General features: G+C 39.5%; 1 protein-coding gene and 1 long non-coding RNA gene across 6 annotated transcripts in view; one reads left to right on the top strand and one right to left on the bottom strand.

Moving 5' to 3' along the window:
- Positions 1–353: 353 nt before the first annotated feature.
- Positions 354–17,199, bottom strand: part of eml1 (EMAP like 1) — a 56,805-nt gene continuing 39,959 nt past the window's right edge. For 2 of the 4 annotated variants that reach the window (XM_046062003.1, XM_046062000.1), the window contains 18 exons: positions 16,626–16,652; positions 12,049–12,178; positions 10,609–10,758; positions 9,834–9,903; positions 9,457–9,567; positions 9,233–9,328; positions 8,967–9,101; positions 8,693–8,792; positions 8,327–8,478; positions 7,423–7,548; positions 6,842–6,973; positions 6,275–6,342; positions 6,043–6,131; positions 4,956–5,053; positions 4,507–4,594; positions 2,812–2,907; positions 2,588–2,718; positions 354–2,476 (listed from right to left, as the gene is read on the bottom strand). In XM_046062003.1, coding sequence (XP_045917959.1) covers positions 2,351–2,476; positions 2,588–2,718; positions 2,812–2,907; positions 4,507–4,594; positions 4,956–5,053; positions 6,043–6,131; positions 6,275–6,342; positions 6,842–6,973; positions 7,423–7,548; positions 8,327–8,478; positions 8,693–8,792; positions 8,967–9,101; positions 9,233–9,328; positions 9,457–9,567; positions 9,834–9,903; positions 10,609–10,758; positions 12,049–12,178; positions 16,626–16,652 — 1,925 coding nt within the window. In that variant the 3' untranslated portion in view covers positions 354–2,350. The remainder of the gene's footprint in view (positions 2,477–2,587; positions 2,719–2,811; positions 2,908–4,506; positions 4,595–4,955; positions 5,054–6,042; positions 6,132–6,274; positions 6,343–6,841; positions 6,974–7,422; positions 7,549–8,326; positions 8,479–8,692; positions 8,793–8,966; positions 9,102–9,232; positions 9,329–9,456; positions 9,568–9,833; positions 9,904–10,608; positions 10,759–12,048; positions 12,179–16,625; positions 16,653–17,199) is intronic. The other 2 variants (XM_046062001.1, XM_046062002.1) reach the window with 2 other exon arrangements.
- LOC123978649 lies at positions 3,488–8,683 on the top strand. 2 transcript variants are annotated; one of them, XR_006827024.1, is made up of 3 exons: positions 3,488–3,770; positions 6,861–7,020; positions 8,352–8,683. It is a non-coding gene; the product is annotated as an uncharacterized LOC123978649 (long non-coding RNA). The 2 variants fall into 2 exon arrangements; XR_006827025.1 differs by having other exon boundaries at positions 3,766–3,876.

The raw sequence follows: 17,199 nt of genomic DNA, 5'->3' as shown, positions 1-17,199 counted from the left end.
ACTGCTTTTCGAAGGGAGAGGTGGGGGGGCAGACCGGCTCAACGCTGCCCACCTGCGGCGAAGACGCACACATGCAGCCAACTAACACCACCTACCTACCCCACCCCGAGCTTACCAGTATGCCTATAATGGTGGTCTGTAGACGTTTTAAGTTTGGTCCTCTGCTGTAGTATCTTTAACATGCCCATTAAATAATTTTTATGTTAGTATGCTTTATGCTCATTTTTAAAAAGAGTCAAGAGTATAAAAGTGCATTATATTTACACATAACACTGGCTTTTGCTGGATCATGCTCTCAAAATAAAGAAGATAAAAACAAATTTCATAAAGTGGACATAAGACACAGCCTCATAGGAATTTCATGTTGCATTTACTTTCAGACAAATGTTAAATGTTCAATGGTATTCTGTAGCCCCAAGAGTTTAGTGGTAAGACAAATCATGTTACATTCACTCTGTAGAGTGGTGACTTTATATCACTGCTGGAGATTCAGTAGTTTTCCTGATAAGACAGCGCCAACAATCAACCAGTAGAAATTCAAAATAATACCAGTATGCCTCGTATAAGTGGCAGTTCATGGTCATACTAAAATCTGCTGATTCCTCAATCAAAGACATCTTGTTTATTCGTGAACATGTGTAATAACCATAAGATGACAAGTGTGACGTGCTACACACCGCACAGTGGGTGTATGGACAGGACACAGCTTGCAAGGCTGAAAGCAGACATTATTGGTTCAAGAAAAGCTCCAGTAAGTGCTAAATTGTGATTTGCTTCTTCCATTGTGCAGGTAAATAGACCTGCTGTATGTCCTTGAAGATTCTCAGTTATCCAGGTCATAGTTCTCTAAGGTGGGTTAAAATCAGCGGCAACTGGACTTGGTTGAAGATCCTTGAAGATGTTTCACCTCTCAATTTCAAGTGTCTTTAACCAATTCCAGGATTTAACCCACCTTGGAGACCTGTTGTTATATTTATCAGGCTGAAGCAGTGCATTATAGTAAAAAAAAATCACCTCAGGAAAGTTCAGTTCTGTTCAATATCTCATCAGTGACTGAGGAGCATGTCAGACATAAACAGTTACAGTGTAATGGTCTCACACTTATCCTTCCTAAACCGATCCCGGTGCAATAAAATGCAGATAGATATAGATTTGAAAAGTCATCATCATCACTGAAAAAACCCAACACATGCTTGATTTTCATTTTCCTTGAATCTCGAGGCAAAGGACAGATATAACAACTCATTTTGCTCATATCTGTTTCAAGCCTTTCTGTATATTTACACATTTGGGAATAGACAGGGATTTATTGTAGGAAAAACTCAAAGGAACTTAATTTGTCAGTGAGAGAGTTGACTCATTATAAATAAAAAATAGAAAAGGAGCCTTTTTTAAGACCAGGAAGCACAAAAACATGTTAAGATAATGTTGTGGAAAATGGTTTAAATCCTAACTCTGAATCCAGATAATGTAATTTTTCATCGCCTTAAAATGATTCCCCCAAATGATCACAGTTTCTGACATCGACAGTATTGTCCTTGCTGCATTTAATTAGCATTTGCCTAGACTGTATATGTCATTTTCATACACTATTAGTCAATGCAAATAAATCAACAATGATTGGACAACAGCTTAATCTGATATTAACCGTGCTTGATGCTTCTCTGCATGTTTTAGTGAGATGTGTTTAGGGCTTTTCTCTGATAAGTCAATGTTAATAACAGCAAAGAGTCCTGCTTCACTAGTGCTTTCCTGAGTTGTTAAATACCAAATAAAAGAAAGTTTAACAATTTAAAAAATCATTACGTTCTTTCTTTCCGTACACAGTTTTTGTTCCAATGCTCTTCTCCAGCGAGACAATATTCAGTGGAACGATTCTGACAGGCAGCGAAATAAACCTCTTCAGTTTATCATCTGTGCACAAAACAAGAACAGTGAAAGCCAAACTGTACATATGCAGTCAGAAAGTCAGAGCCTTTGGTTCTGTTTAGGTGGATTTGATCCGTTTGAGTTTGTATCATTGGTGGGTAGGCTACAGTACGTGAGAGAGAGGAGATTCTTTTTACATGTAGTGTGAGTAAAGAAAAATTAGAAATATTCAAGATTTTTTGTATTTCAAGCAACCTCACATTACACCTCCAAACAGTTCATCTCTTTTGGGATGTGAGAACAGATCAGGGAGGAAACCTCTGGTTCCTCTTCTGTCAATTCACTTCAGTTCAGGCGGATCCGCCTTTTTTTTTAAGCATCTGAGTTAATTTAAGTTTGGTTCGGTTACGTTTGGTGCAGTTCAGTTCAGTTTGCTCCAGCAGCAGTAAGAAACCGTGAGTATCTGTCTGTGTCGGCTCCCTCAGACTATCCTCCACTGCATCACGCTCATGTCCTTCCCTCCTGTCGACACCAGGTAGCTATCGTCATGCAGGAAGTTTACATTGGTTACGTGACTGCTGTGGCCGCCATAAACATGGCTGGGAGCCTGAAAAGAAAAAGTAAAAAACTATCTTTGACATCCTTTTGCCTTTTACAAGAGCTTAATCACCTTGTTACAGTGATAAGATGTATATTGTGGCAGTACACAGTATCTTACCCTGAACTGTGAACAGGGGTATGAGAATAGATGGACCTTCCCAAAGTCGTCTCCAGTAACTAGGAGGCTCTTATCATTGGTCCTGCAGACAGCGTTGATGTCAGTGCCGTCTGAGCCGTCGGGCCACAAGCCTGAGGAGCGGAGGGCAGTGGAGACGTCTATTGAATGGACATTAAAACACAAACACACAGCTGAAGAGGGAGACGTGAGGAGCCTTCACTTACCGAAGACTTGGAAGCCCAGAGGGCAGGTGTAGGTGGCCCACTCGATATCTCTGGTGGTCTCCACACTGACCACCTGCTTACACACTGATGGGATCCCTGTGAAAATACACAAACCAAATACACATAACTTTGTATCATGAGTACTGTTACTTGCCAATGTTTGTATACCTTATTGTGCTACAAAACACAAAAATAATGTATGAAGTTAATCAGCTTTTTACTGCCAGTGATGGGATCCTACATCAACACATTCATTACACATCAAAGTTACCACAGTTTTTTTTTTTTTTTTCACATTTACTATACTATAAATGTGTTCTTGATGATCTTAAGTGGGCGGGGGTTCAGTTGGAAAAAGGTAAAGTCACACATTTCTGTGCACCAATCAGAATTTATCAATGTTTGAATTAAAATGTGATCACAGTAGGTGGGTCTGATCACATGTAAATGCTCCGTATTTGTATAGCGCCTTTCTAGTCTTTTTGACTCAAAGCGCTTTTACACTACATCTGCATTCACCAGTCACACACATTCATACACTGAGCCTAAGTGCTCAAACGGAAACTAACATTCACTCATACACTGGCGGAATAGCCGCCAGGGGCAATTGGGGGTTCAGTATCTTGCCCAAGGACACTTCGACACGCAACCAGGGAGCCAGGGATTGAACCGCCGACCTTCGATTAACGGCCAACCCGCTCTAACTCCTGAGCCACAGCCGCCCCAATACACCCATACTTTTTTTTAGGGTTCTTCAGGGAGACTACTCTCCCCTTGTTGGATTCAAACTCCATAAATATTGGGCAGCTTATCAGATATCAAGTCATAACTGCTGCTAACTGCCGTTGGCAGCAGAACTTTGCAGGGCGAGCGGGCAAAGCAACTGGGCAAAGCAACCGGGCTCAGCAGCCTCCCAGTGAACACGGAGCCAGTTTGACAACAGGGAATACAGTACTGAGGTGATTTACCAAGGCTTCGGCCAGGAATCTGACTCTGGATGACGAAGACGTACTTGTGTAACATAGCAAACTTGCCGCACGCACACATCTCCCAGCAGAAACTACGGTGGGAGGCCTGATCAATAATACTAGTACTATATAGTAGCCATCGCCTCTTGAGGCACAAGTGGTATTACAACACAGGACGGGCCAGGGATAGCTCATTAGCATGCTAACTTTAGTAGATATCTCTGCAACACAATGGGATATATCCTGTATATCTGTCTTTGACATTAAGTCTGTTGCTAACTCACATTCTGTTGATAATGTTAGTTCATTTTTTGAGTGTAAACTCTGGCCATATCTTGCACATTGTACCTTTAAACTAAACATTTTTTTTCTTCAAATCTTTAATCTGATTGTTTCTTATTAAATCATTAATATTTACTTTTAAGGAGAACTACAGAAACTAAGACTTGATCTTTTCCTAATGGTAAGCAACAGCAATTAATGATAAATTTTGCATTATTTAATGCATTAAATTATCATGAGTCATGCATTAGTTATGCACATCCTCAGTTTCCTCTAAGTGCTGCTGATAAGATACTGAGCAGGTGCTCTTTAAATGAGAAAGATAAAGGAATCAACTGATGTGGGAATTTCCCACACACTTCAAATATTTCATCTGTAATGTGACACAATCATAAAAATATCAAAATAGCAAAGGCTGTGAGAGGCTGACAGTGATCATACTTACAATACAGTATCTCATAGTCCCCTGAATTTGATACCAGGTACTGGGAGTCCACTGACCAGTCCAGATGGGTGATGAAACTAGAGTGTCCCTGAGTTAAGATACAAAAGGACCACATCAAATTATTTCTTTTTACAGATACTTACCTAACTCCTTATCCTATTTCTGGACTAGAGGTAGTATGATTATCCAAACACCAGATATGCTCCTAAAAATGATTTGATATGGCAACATTCAGTAATTCTGTTTACGTGGACATGCGCTGCATGACTCAGCTTGTTGTCATTTGTAATTTTACAGCTTCTTTAGGAACACACCGTAAGGACAGAGTGTACAGAGTGGAGGCCCAAATATAGAGTTGAGGAGGGAACTAAATATAAAGATGATGCTGGGAGGAACTAAAAATAAAAGGAGCTGTGGATGAAGGGGGGATTATAAATACAAGTGCTCACCGAGCACTTCCCAACTCGACTGTACTTCCTCCCATTTTCTGTCACAGCGTAGACATAGATGTAGTTGTCGTGGGAACCGATGGCCAGGAAGTTACCATCTAAATAAAAGAGAAGAAAACAGGAAGATTATTGGTAGTAAAAGAAAATAAAAAGCAGATGTTTGCAGATGTTACTTTAATAAAGTAGACTGTGTTGGTTGGTTGAACAGTATTTGGAGGGATATGGATTATTGGCATGTATGGATTAAGGTTCAATTAAAGTTGTAACAGTCTTGATTATTATTTCAAATATGGCTGAAACAAATTTCTACACTCTTTACAGTATATCCTCCCCAGGTGTCAGTGTGGTGTGATGTAAGTGGGAGATTAAATGCTTTGTAAAAAGCTTTGTACAAGCATTACATTTGTTTCAAGGCATCCCGAGGTTTCGGTACAGGAGTAATTTTAGTTAATAATGAATTAATTTCATTTAATTATTGTTTGTAATGTAATATTTTTAGAAATATTACTCTTTCAAACCTATCCTAGCTGGGTTAAAATCAAGGGCAACTGGACTTGGTGAAGATTCTCTGAGACGTTTTGCCTCTTGTCCAAGAGGCTTCTTCAGTTCTGGCTGACTGGCAGAAAGTCCCAGCTATTTAACCTCTGCGGGCTCATTATCAAGGTTATGGATACTGCTCAGACTTGGCCTCATGTGACTCTAACGACCATAATGACAGTCGTTACAATAGCCAGGAGCACTAATGAACCAAGTGGTATCCTTCACCTTGAAATCCCCACAGAGGTTAAATAGCTGATTCCCAGCTTGTCATTCAGAACTGAAGAAGCCTTTTTAACAAGAGGCAAAACGTCTTGGAGTATTTACAAACAAGTCCAGTTAGCCTTGATTTTAACCCACCGTGGCAACTATGACCTGGATGACTGGGAATCTTCACAGACATCTTTAAACCTGAAATCATAATTTGACATTTAATAGTTTTCCTTGACATCAATGCATACTTTGCTTTAAATGTCAAAATAACAACAAGGGTAAACAGACAGTAAAAACCACACTCAAGGGAGACACATGTCAGCAGTTATAACCGTACCGGGCCCATAGCTCATAACAGACAGCTGTTCATTCCCATCTGTGTGCATTGTGACAAGATCCTTGGAGTCAGTGTCGAGTACCAGCCACCTGCAGAATCAATGGCAATATGTTTTTTAATTAATTTAAAAATAATAAAAATGTGCTCTAGTGCAAATGACTGTGTTCTTATATTTTTATTAGCTGAAGCAGTCAGATAAAGGCTAAGTTTTTTTGGTGATGGGATTTCCTACCTGCCAGTTTGGGTTCCTATGGCAACCACAGCTCCAGACGGGTGGAAGCCTGCTGATTGGGCAGCATCCTGTCAAAACCAGGAAGAAGAGTATATTTAAAGTCCTTCTACTCACAAAATGTGTTGTGCTCATTGTTACTTGATTCGGATGTTTTGAGTTTCACTGTGCATCTCAGTTTAACAGGTGCATGAGCAAGCATGATTCTGTGACATCCCAACTAATCTGGAAACTAATCATGGTTCAATATGCAACTTATACAATTGGGATGTGGACATACACTTAAAATGGACTTTGAGGGGGGAGAAATATATGTAATTTTAAGAATTTTAAATGAGGTAATTGAATCTTTTCATCATATCAGACACGGGCAGTTTGTATGTTGCAGATTTTAAAGTCATATGACTCTGGTTGTTTCCGGTAAATATGTACATTTTAGTTGCTAAATGTGCAGTTCCTGCTGTTTCTCAAGGACGTCAGAACAGAAAAAATATTTGCTGGTTCATCATCTGTTGTGTGCTATGTAATTCCCATTACTGACCCCTGGGGGCAGTGTTGACTTAAACTTACATCCATACTCTTCGTCCAGATGAGCTGATGGGTACTGGAATCCCACATGCAGACCTGCCTGTCATAGCCACAGGTGAGGAACTGGGGCTTTGAGGGGTGGACAGCCAGACCCCACAACTCATCCGTGTGACCCTGTAGAGAAGAGGAGAGATTTCTTACAGCATCACAGCCTTTCAAATGTAAGTTTTACTTTGTCCAGCTCTCAACATCATTCTAGAGCTGCAACAATTAACGATTAATTGGTTGGCTGAAAATTAACATGCAACTATTTTGATAATCGATTTATTATTTTAAGCAAAAATGACAAATAACAAATTTTCTGGTTATTGAGGATGTGCTGCTTTTCTTTGTAAATGTTTTTGGGTTGTAAATTGTTGGTCAAACAAAACAAGACATTTGAAAACTTCACCTTGGACTGTAAGAAACTGTGATGGACCTTATTTTCTACATTTGACAGACCAAACAATTAATGGATTAATAGTAAATAACTGGTAGATTAATCGATATTAAAAATAGTTGTTAGTTGCAGCCAAACGTCATACTACAAATGTAGAAATAGTGTGCTAGACGGCTGCATCTACCTGTGTAATAGGCATGAATTCTCCATCCAAACTGCCTTGCAAAACAAAGTGCTTGGTGGTCCCGATGAGCACAGTCTCCCCCCTGCCCTCTGCTATGGTCCGGATGGGACCAAACAATTCAGGCACCTGTGGAGAAAATAATGATGTATACCGGTGGTTCTCAAGACTTTTTCACATGAAAGACCCCTAACTGACACAAATTAGATCATAGACCCCCATCTGATAGAATTTTTGCTTTATGTTTTATTAGAGAAAAGTCTATGAAAGCCAAAACCAAAATAGTCATACATTCTGTCTTTGTGTTATGGATAGAATTATTGTGAAAAGACATGTTTACCCTTTTTGCTGGGGACCTCTTGGAACCCCCTTAAGGACCCCTGGGGGCCCCCAGTCCCCACTCTGAGAACCACTGATATAAACCATCTGTTCACCTGGAATCCTGGATTTGCCACCAAGTAAACACCAGTTACTTTTTTACTGCATAAAGTAGTCTCATTAGAGCAAATAAGACATGAGCGATACATAATTCTCATCACTATGAATATCCATGAATCTCATTGAGGGGACAAACCCATCTCATCCTCTCTAATATTTATGATATGGTGCAGTATTCTGAATGCATAGTCTGCCACCTCGGCCGGGACTGCAATTTCTCGCTAATATAAGCAACCTACTTTAAAAACATTTTATTAAAACATATTAACAGAATGTGGTAACAGCAGATCAGATCATTAAGATGCTGTAGAGCTCACCCACGCATTCTTGTAAATAAATAATTTTTCAAAGTATGACTCAGGCCTGTGCAGTTCACCATTTAAACTATGTGTGATTTATAGACTTATTTTTCAAAAAAGAAGCCTAGGAATAATTTCATTTTCGTGATTTCTGCCAAATTTCTTTTCACCTCCACTGTTTGTATCTGGTGGTAGCTGCTGTCCCACGAGACAAGCCTGCGGTCTTTCCCTCCAGACACCAGCGTGCCATTCCTCAGCGTGGACAGAGCAAAGATGCTGCCCTCGTGAGCTCCTTGGATGACGTGGCTGATACGATTAGTGCCTGCTTGACAGAGATGGGATGAGATGGATGAGAAGGGTCAGTTGGAGAGAGTCCAACATAAAGGTCGGCTGCTTGAGGAGAGCAGATTAACAAACAGACAGATAGACAGGGTGATCAATAGATAAGAGGCAAAAAGAGATAGTGGCATTTTAATGTAATGTGTGTCTAAATGTTGGATTAAATAAAGTTGAAATTAATAACTTAATTAACATGCCTTTTCCCCACACCAGAATGTTGCCGCTTGAGTCTCCTGTGATGGCGTCTCCATTTTCTGCAAAGGTCACACACAACACAAACTTGGGCTTCTCCTGTTTCTGCAAGAAACAGAAGAACACACACACAGTTTCATTTTTGGTAGACTACCACTGATTATCTTTATATAGCTACAGATGGGATCATAATACAGCCTGGCATGATTGAATTCGTGCCTTTATATCAAACATTATTGCTTTATGTTTATTGGTGTGGAAAACAGTCTGGTGTCCTACCTCAAACAGTCCTTGCTTCTTGACCAGCATGCCTTTCTCCATGTTCCAGAAATAGAGATGGGACTTGCCGCAGGTCACTATGATGTTGCAGTCTGTCGGGTGAAAGTCCGCAGCAAACACTGACTCTGTGGAGCACTGAACCGAAACACATGAAACAAGAAACAGTGAGCAGTTGAAATGACATGCATAAAGGTTTAATAGACAAATAATTAGAGCAGGATGTTAGGTTACTTCATTTTTAATTTAACACAGACGCATACACATACCTTGACCTCAGCTAGTCTGTCCTCTCTCTGCCAGTCCCAGATGGAGAGGACGTGGTCATTGGAGTCGTCAACGACACATAGTGTGTTTCCTCCATTCTACAGAAAAGACACAAACCCATGTTTTATTACTGACAAAATGGTTAGCATATCAAGAGGCAGAAAACTCAGCACAGTCAAAAACATGTCAGAAACTGCCTTAAGCTCCTTGTTAGGTGTTTGCTTACCGACTTGGAGAAAGCCAGGCAGACCAAGGCTCGGTCAAAGAAGCCTGCGCCAAGAACATGGAGGGTATTGAGGCTGACAGAGTCCCACACACGGACATGAGGAGCCAGCTGCTGCCAGAAACAAACACACCAACACAAACAGGGGCACAGCACCAGGAGAGGTATCATCAGTATGAGGCGATGTAAGGCTCGAAGCACTCAAAGAACATATAAGTGAACGCAGAGTGAAGGTTGACCCTCTCAGTGTGCTCATGAAATAGTCTGAACCAGCTGGATAAACAGAGAAAAAATCCTCACTACAATAACAAACGCTGAAATCTAATATATTTTACATAATATATTTATATTGATAAATACCAATAAGAGACCTCACTTACTTTCCCATCTGAAGAGGTGCCCGCTACCTGACCGGTTGCTATGGTGATTTTATCGGGGTGGACCGCCAGGCTGGTGAAGAGAAAGACGTGAAAACAGACATGTTAAAAGCCTTTCAACATCAAAAGAAGCGTTTGAATAAAGATGAGCAACGTGCTCACAGAACATGAAAGGCCGCATTTGGTGAGTGAGGTTTTTAAAGCTATGAATATGATATTACTACCACACACTACTGTACTAATGTGAGGGGAAAATGAAACAGTTTAAGATACACGCACCCACTTTTGGATAGCAACAGCCATAGGCTGCATAAGCTCTAACACTTTGTCTTCAAAGGAGTAAGAATCTGTTTGCAATCCATCCTTTGATCTGTAATTCCAAGTGTTCATTAATAATTTGAACTTTTATTAACCCCAGAGTTTAACAACATAATCATGGCTGTGTCTTTTTCAGGTCATTGCACTGCACACTATCCCACAAACATACCTATACATGTGCGCACAAATGCATGCATGCACACACAACACTTAACACGTCATGTGCTGTAATACCACCTTTGTTTGTTTATTTGTGCACTTACTACTTGTCAACTTGTCAAGGAAAGAAAACATGCTGTCAAAAAACTCTGCAGCCTTTGTGGAGCAGGAATAAGAGATGAAAGGTAGATGACAGATGTGATATGGGCTGCAGCTGATGATGGAAGCAGCCCCTCGGGTTAGTGTGTGTGTGTGTGTGTGTGTTTGTGTGTGTGTATGTGTATTTTAGAGTGCTGCTCACCATTTGATGTCATCTGTGTGTCCAGTGTAGTGTCTCTGTAGCTGCTCATCCACATTGAACAGGACGACCACTGAGGCGATGAAATACACCGTTTCTCCAGTGGGCAACAAGTAAAGGTTGGAGCGACAGTCTCGACCGCGGTAACCATAACTGGACATTCAAATAGGTCAAGGTAGAAATGACATCAAGTAAGTTGTAGTTTTTTTTCCCTCAAGTAACAACTTCAAAATCATTTTGAGGGTATTCTATGTAACATTAAAATCTAGGTAGGACATCACCACATCACACCGACACAACTCTAACAGCAAGCAAGCTATAAGAAGAAGCAAAAATTATGTACAATGTAAGTTCTTTAGAAGAAGCTAGTTCGCGATTCTCAGTATGGGTATCATGGCAAGGCTATCAAGGCTAGTCAGTTATATGTCTTTGTTGCTGCATTTGCTCGATGTTTGGCTGTGTTAACAAAGTTATTGTTGACTTGCTTGTTTTTGATCATAAGTAATGTAATAATAAGGAATACACATGTAGTCTACAGCTACGCTCTGAAACGGTCCAAATCACAGAAAAACACACTCGTGAGCTTCAGGAATTCATATTTTGTAGATCAAGAGATGAATCGAGAAAATAATAGGCAGACTAATTAATTATGAAAATAACTTAGTTTCAGCCCTAATCCCAAGGATCAACAAAGCATGGTTCTATTTTCTTACACACTAAGGATGACAAATATTCAAATTCACTCTGATATTTAAAAACATGTATATCAGAAACCACAAAGACAATAAAATGCATTCAATCTACTGGATCCAACATGATACTTTCTACTTTGTGTATATGTCCAATTTATCCTTATAATCTTTTTAGTTTACATTGGATTCAACATGTATAAACTATGCAGCCCACATATCTATTTCTGTCTGTGTGTGTGTGTGTGATTCTCTCCTCAGATTTAATCTCTTCTTTGTCTCCCTTATGGCTTACTCCTCTTCGTGTTTCTGCTAGACTGAACAACGCACCACATTCATTCTTTCATCAACAACTGAAAGAGAGAAACCACAAAATGACAGAAAATAAAAATAAAATAGCACAAGAGGAGCTGCTGACTGGTTGTGCCTCAGCCTGCTAGCTGTGTGCAGGTTATTACTGACTGCAGGCTTCAGAGCGATGAGTCGGGCTCTGACTGTGGCAGCGTTACTAACAGATCCACTCTGACAAGCAGCGTTTGTCAGCTTCCTCTCTTAACTACATCACAGTCCAATCTGGATTTACTCTCCTCGGGAGATTACTTTTCAGAACCTTCCATGTAACAAGTTGGAATTTTTATTTCCTCTGTAAAATTCCCTGAGCAAAAAAAACTAACTAACAAAAAGACTTCAGTTGGTATCACACAGCATAGCATCTCTGCTTGCTTTTTTGAATCAAGCCGCAGTGAAAGGATACACCCAGTCCAGTTTGAGCTTGTTGCTGGGCAGGTCGGCTCTGGCCTCCAAACTGTAGCTGTCCACCTGGTCTTTGGGCATGTACATGGTGATGGGACGACCCTTCAAGTACATTCTCACATAACCTTCCTCTGGAAAAAGCAACAGAAAGGTTCAGTGAGATAATATCCATGAGGCAAAATACAGGCTGGTGGGATCATGTCAGTTTTTGTGGGTATCGCATTTTTCAAATATATGACAGTATGCAAAACGCACAGACATGACACTGAAGCATAATACAATGAGTTATTATGATGTGCTTGACAAGAGTGACAATGTTGAATGTGTGACAAGATTAGAGAATAATGGAGAGATGTGAAATGATGTTTCTCGTTGCTATGAAAAGGACTCAATTAAAGACAACACATGACAGAATTTGCCAACACAAACAAATCAGCTTTTTAACTGACTTTATTTGTCATTTCAAAAACATTCTTATGTCAACAGAGAGCGCAAAAATGAACTGCAAACACTTTCAAAACTCATAAATAATCAGCTCACAGCAGAGGTTAAAAGACATAAAATGCAGACACAAGCAGAGCAATGGAAATGTTATGAAACAACAACAAAAAAAACCCAGATCCAAGCTCAGAAAAAGGGGATAATGAGAAATCCTCATTAACTTAAAACATGCTAATGCTGAAAAAGAAATCATGCAGAAAACATCAAGGGAACCAAGACAAACAAAATGAACCATAAAAGGTCCACAAATGTATTTTTCAAAACTCATTAGAAGAAAAAACTGTAAACAAGTTCCCAACTCCATGTAATATAATGGACTTGTGGATGATATTGGGACTTTGTTTCATTATTATTTTTATTAAGTGATGCAAAAAAGATCTGCTGACTCTGCAACTTTAATATGAGAGGACATGTGGAATGCACAATGACAAGATGGATTTTTAGTTGCCACATATCTGATATAAAGCATGAATTTGGCTCTGTGCTGACTGGCTCTTACAGCTTGAAAAGTGGAATAAACAATTATATCTAGAGAAGTGAGTGGGGCTATTCTCTATTCTTTCCTGACTTGATTAGTTAGTAACAGATTTGGAAGTACTGGCTGGGAGACTTGATGGGGCTGCGATAACTGGGTGTATCGAGGGGAGAGTACAATGACAAGCTCCCTGACTTTCTCAGCTGGAGGTTAAAATTTGGGGGCTTTCTGGCTGGCGGCACCTTGGCGGCACCACCCTTTCTGGGCGTGCTGGCCCTGCTGCTTTCTGAGGTTTGTTGGGGGTTGGTGGCTGAACGGGCCGTTACAGCCGAAGCCGCGGGGCTGCCGCTGGTCCCCTTTCGTTTGGCAGAGCGGATGAGGTAAATCTGTACTGTGACTATGGATGGGGGACAAGAACAAAGGAGCCGATGATGGAGAGAGGTGGTGCAGGTTGCCAGGAACGGTTGGGTGGAGGGGACCAAACAGGGACAAGCAGGGCAAAGGAGCAAGAAATGTAAAGGGTGGAGGAAGTCAGTAGAATAAGTTAAGACAGATGTAATGGCTTTTTTTGTGTCACATTTAGCAAAAGCATCAAGGAACTGGCAAGACACAAACTATCAAAAGGAAACTATGGAACTCCCATTATAAACCAGCAGCATGCTGAGTACTTTTGTCAGACATTGGGATCTTGGTTTGAAGTAGCTGTTAAGAAGTTTGAAGTAATTAAATATAATTCTTTTATTTTTTTCCCACTGTCTCACATGAGTAAAATCCTGCCTTGCTGGTATAAATTAGTGGTTCTGAACCTGGGAGTCCGTACCCATGCACGGGGTTACAAGATTAATCTGAGTGTCGCTAGAAGTTTTGATACACAAATTTACTGTATGTTAAACATTTTTATTTCAAACGTCCATAATTGCAGAGTAACTTCCAAGAAGCTTCCTGGAAAGAATACGATTGGTATTAATAACTGCTAGATGTCCAATTAATTCAAATATAGCTACTCTTTTCTGTCACATGCAATTGCAACATGCATTTGTTTACAGGAAGCATAGAATTCAACATATGTGGAGCATTAAGTTTCCAGTAATAAAAGACTATTAAGGCTGGGCAATATGGCCAAAATAACGATATAAAAAGTTCATAACATTCAATACCGATATTGATCATGATAAATGTTGAATAATTATTTCTTCCAAGTTTAAAGGATGAATTTTTGCTCTTGAGTAAAAGTTGAAGAAACTAGATGGTTAATTGTGGTTTTAAACTTTTCTTTATGGTCAGAACCTGACAAACACTTGATGCCAGACAGTGGCTCACTTAACACATCTGCGGTAGAGCATTCAAAACAATTATGAAAAAATCTTTTTTCAACAAATATGCATGAGTAAAAAAAGTCAAAAAATTTTTTCAGTCCATTTTCCTCAACAAAATAAATATCCTAATAATAAACTTCATTTTAATTAAGTACATTTGTTCGTGATTCCAATGAATTAAATCAAACAAACCTCCTGACACCCAGAAGAAAAAAATGTTTTTAAATTTTGATTTCGTTTACATAATTCCAGTAATTCAGATGTAAGAAACATGTCACAAAGATCTTTTTTTTCCCAAAAATATATTTCATATATGTTTTATCACATGTCCCTTGTAGGGGATATTAGGTCTAATTTGATGCAAAAAAAATACATTGTAAGCCATAAATTTGCTTTCCATTTCTATTACAGTTATTTAATATATAACAATATAAAACTACTTTAAAACCGATTCATCATGGAAAATTCATATTTCATTTTAAGAAACCTTTTTTTAACAAAACAAATATTACTACCTTTTACAATGTGATGAACAAATCATGCGTGGTACATTAGAAAGAAACACGATGTACTTCACACAAATCACAAAGATCTTCCTGTTTCATCCTTCTCTTCTGCACCTTAATATGACGATTAATACCAAAAATACGGAAAATCAGTGGAAGCAAGTCCCACCATCCCCTACAAAGCACATGGGCTTAAAAGTGTATTCAAAAAGTCTTAAAATTAACATACACCTCTAAAATCTTGATAATAATATAGTTAAGGCTTTCATAAGGTACATAAAAAGCGAAAGCATTATCAACTAAACAAATTTTATCATTTGCCTCTCTTAGGGCCATAGAAGCTGGTTGGTGTGATTACCGCCATTTTGAAAAGACCTTTTAATCTGTTGGCCACACCCCCGTCTGTTTGACATCACTAAAAAGTCCAGGATGCACTCTACACAGTACATTAGGACTCAAAAAGAGGTTATATGCATGGTGTTTAAATTTAGGCCCTTAGCGCCATTTGAGGACACAGAGGACAAAAATTAATTGCTGGGTGTCAGGAGCAATTGTTGTAGAAGAATTGTCATATTGTTATTGAGGAAAATTATTACATTATTGTGTTATTACACATGCCTGACTACAATGACTACACAATAAACACAGTGTTTACTTAAGTTTCCTTTCATTTAAATTCCTATTTTCCCTTTAACCAACAGCAAATTACATTGTTCTTCCCAGGAAATAAGTAGGAAGTTACCCTGTTTCTCTGACACATTCTGCTCTTTGCTTTTGCTTTGTGAATTACTATATATTTTTTTTATAATACAGATGAAACAAACTGAGATGTTTGGGGGAGAAAATCACTCTCTGATTAAACTGATCACAATACAGGTGTACTGAACCCCTGTGACAAGGGCAAGCAGATACTTGTTGTTCAGATCCACTGGGTAAGAAATTCTTTAACAAGACTGGATAAACAGCAATATATCAGTGAGGAAATGAGCTTTAACTCTCAACTTTGTGAAGTCTTTGCTGAAGGGGATCACACACAATCAGACAACACTTCAGGCCATGTGTGAAACCTATGAGCAGTAAAATCAAACAGACTTCAGTAGAAACTACCCAGAAAAAGAGATTTAATGTGTTTGTAATGCAAATATTCATTTTGAGAGCAGGAAGATGATAAGAGCAGCGGCAAATCTACTCGCTCTGAACTGCAGCGAGGAATCTCAGAACAGAGGATTTAAGTGTTCGCAGACAAACTCAAAGCGACTGCGAGGAAGCGAGCGTCAGAACTCTTTGTGTTGTTACTATGGTGACAGAGAATAAATGCCTACTAGCCAAAAAGTGAGGCTGTGAGCAAACACACACACACACACACACACACACACGTTTGGTGAAGCAGCAGCATCAGCCGCAATAAGTGTGGAGACACACAAGTGAACCGCAAACAATGCTATCACATTCTGACGCAGCTCTCAGTGGAGGTTAGGTAGGATGTGTGTGTGTTCAGTCTAAAAACAATACAGGGAAGGTAACTTTCACACACACACAACCCACTCCTGCCCCTGTCTGGACAGCTCCCTGATCATTGCACCAAAGTGAATCTCAAAATGTTCAGATATCACCAGGATGTTCAGGAAGAAAAATAATAAAGTTGTGCTTATTTATCCTTTGCCTCTCTATAGCAGCTCAGAGAAGAGGTGAGGCACGTTCAGACAAATCAAAGCAAATCATCCGCAGTGTCCAGAGAGCTGTGTAGGCTGGGGGCTTTAGAGGAGGGAGGGGGGCCTACCTTTGCAGTGGGTCACACGTCGCATCCCTTGTAAAAGGTCACAGAGAGAGACACAAGCACCAGGTGAGGTTGTAGCATGGCTTCCTCACATCCTGGTCTGTCCTAATATGAGTGCACTTCCTGTTTCCTGGCGTTAATGAACAGCAGCTTCTGCCCTCAATGCTCTTAATGAATCAGTGCTCCTTCCTTAATGGTCTAAATGAATCAATTCTCATTTCCTGCATGATGGTGTCCCACCCTCTGCTCCTATTTGGTGAATGATTTCATTTATTTGCCTACTTGCCCTTTTCCCCCTTTTGTTTAGTTGTCTACCAACGAAAAAAAACTCATTTGTTCCTTTTTTTTTAATCAACTGTTGTTTCTAACTATTCTTTGTAATGTAAAAGTGAAAAATGCAAACACATATGCTTGCATCACATATTGTATTAGCAATAGATTTTACTGTCGCAATTATCATTTGTATAGGTTAACTGTCACCTAGTGGTAGTTTATGTCCATGACACTGCCCTGATTATGCCGCCTTGCAGACTATTTATCTATAATTAATTAAATCGTCCAATAAGTGGTGTCCAGC

Source organism: Micropterus dolomieu, linkage group LG11 (genome assembly GCF_021292245.1).
Source record: "Micropterus dolomieu isolate WLL.071019.BEF.003 ecotype Adirondacks linkage group LG11, ASM2129224v1, whole genome shotgun sequence".
NCBI classification, from domain to species: Eukaryota; Metazoa; Chordata; class Actinopteri; order Centrarchiformes; family Centrarchidae; genus Micropterus; species Micropterus dolomieu.
The sequence above is the reverse complement of the archived record's forward strand: the minus strand, read 5'-3'. Positions and strand labels throughout refer to the sequence as shown.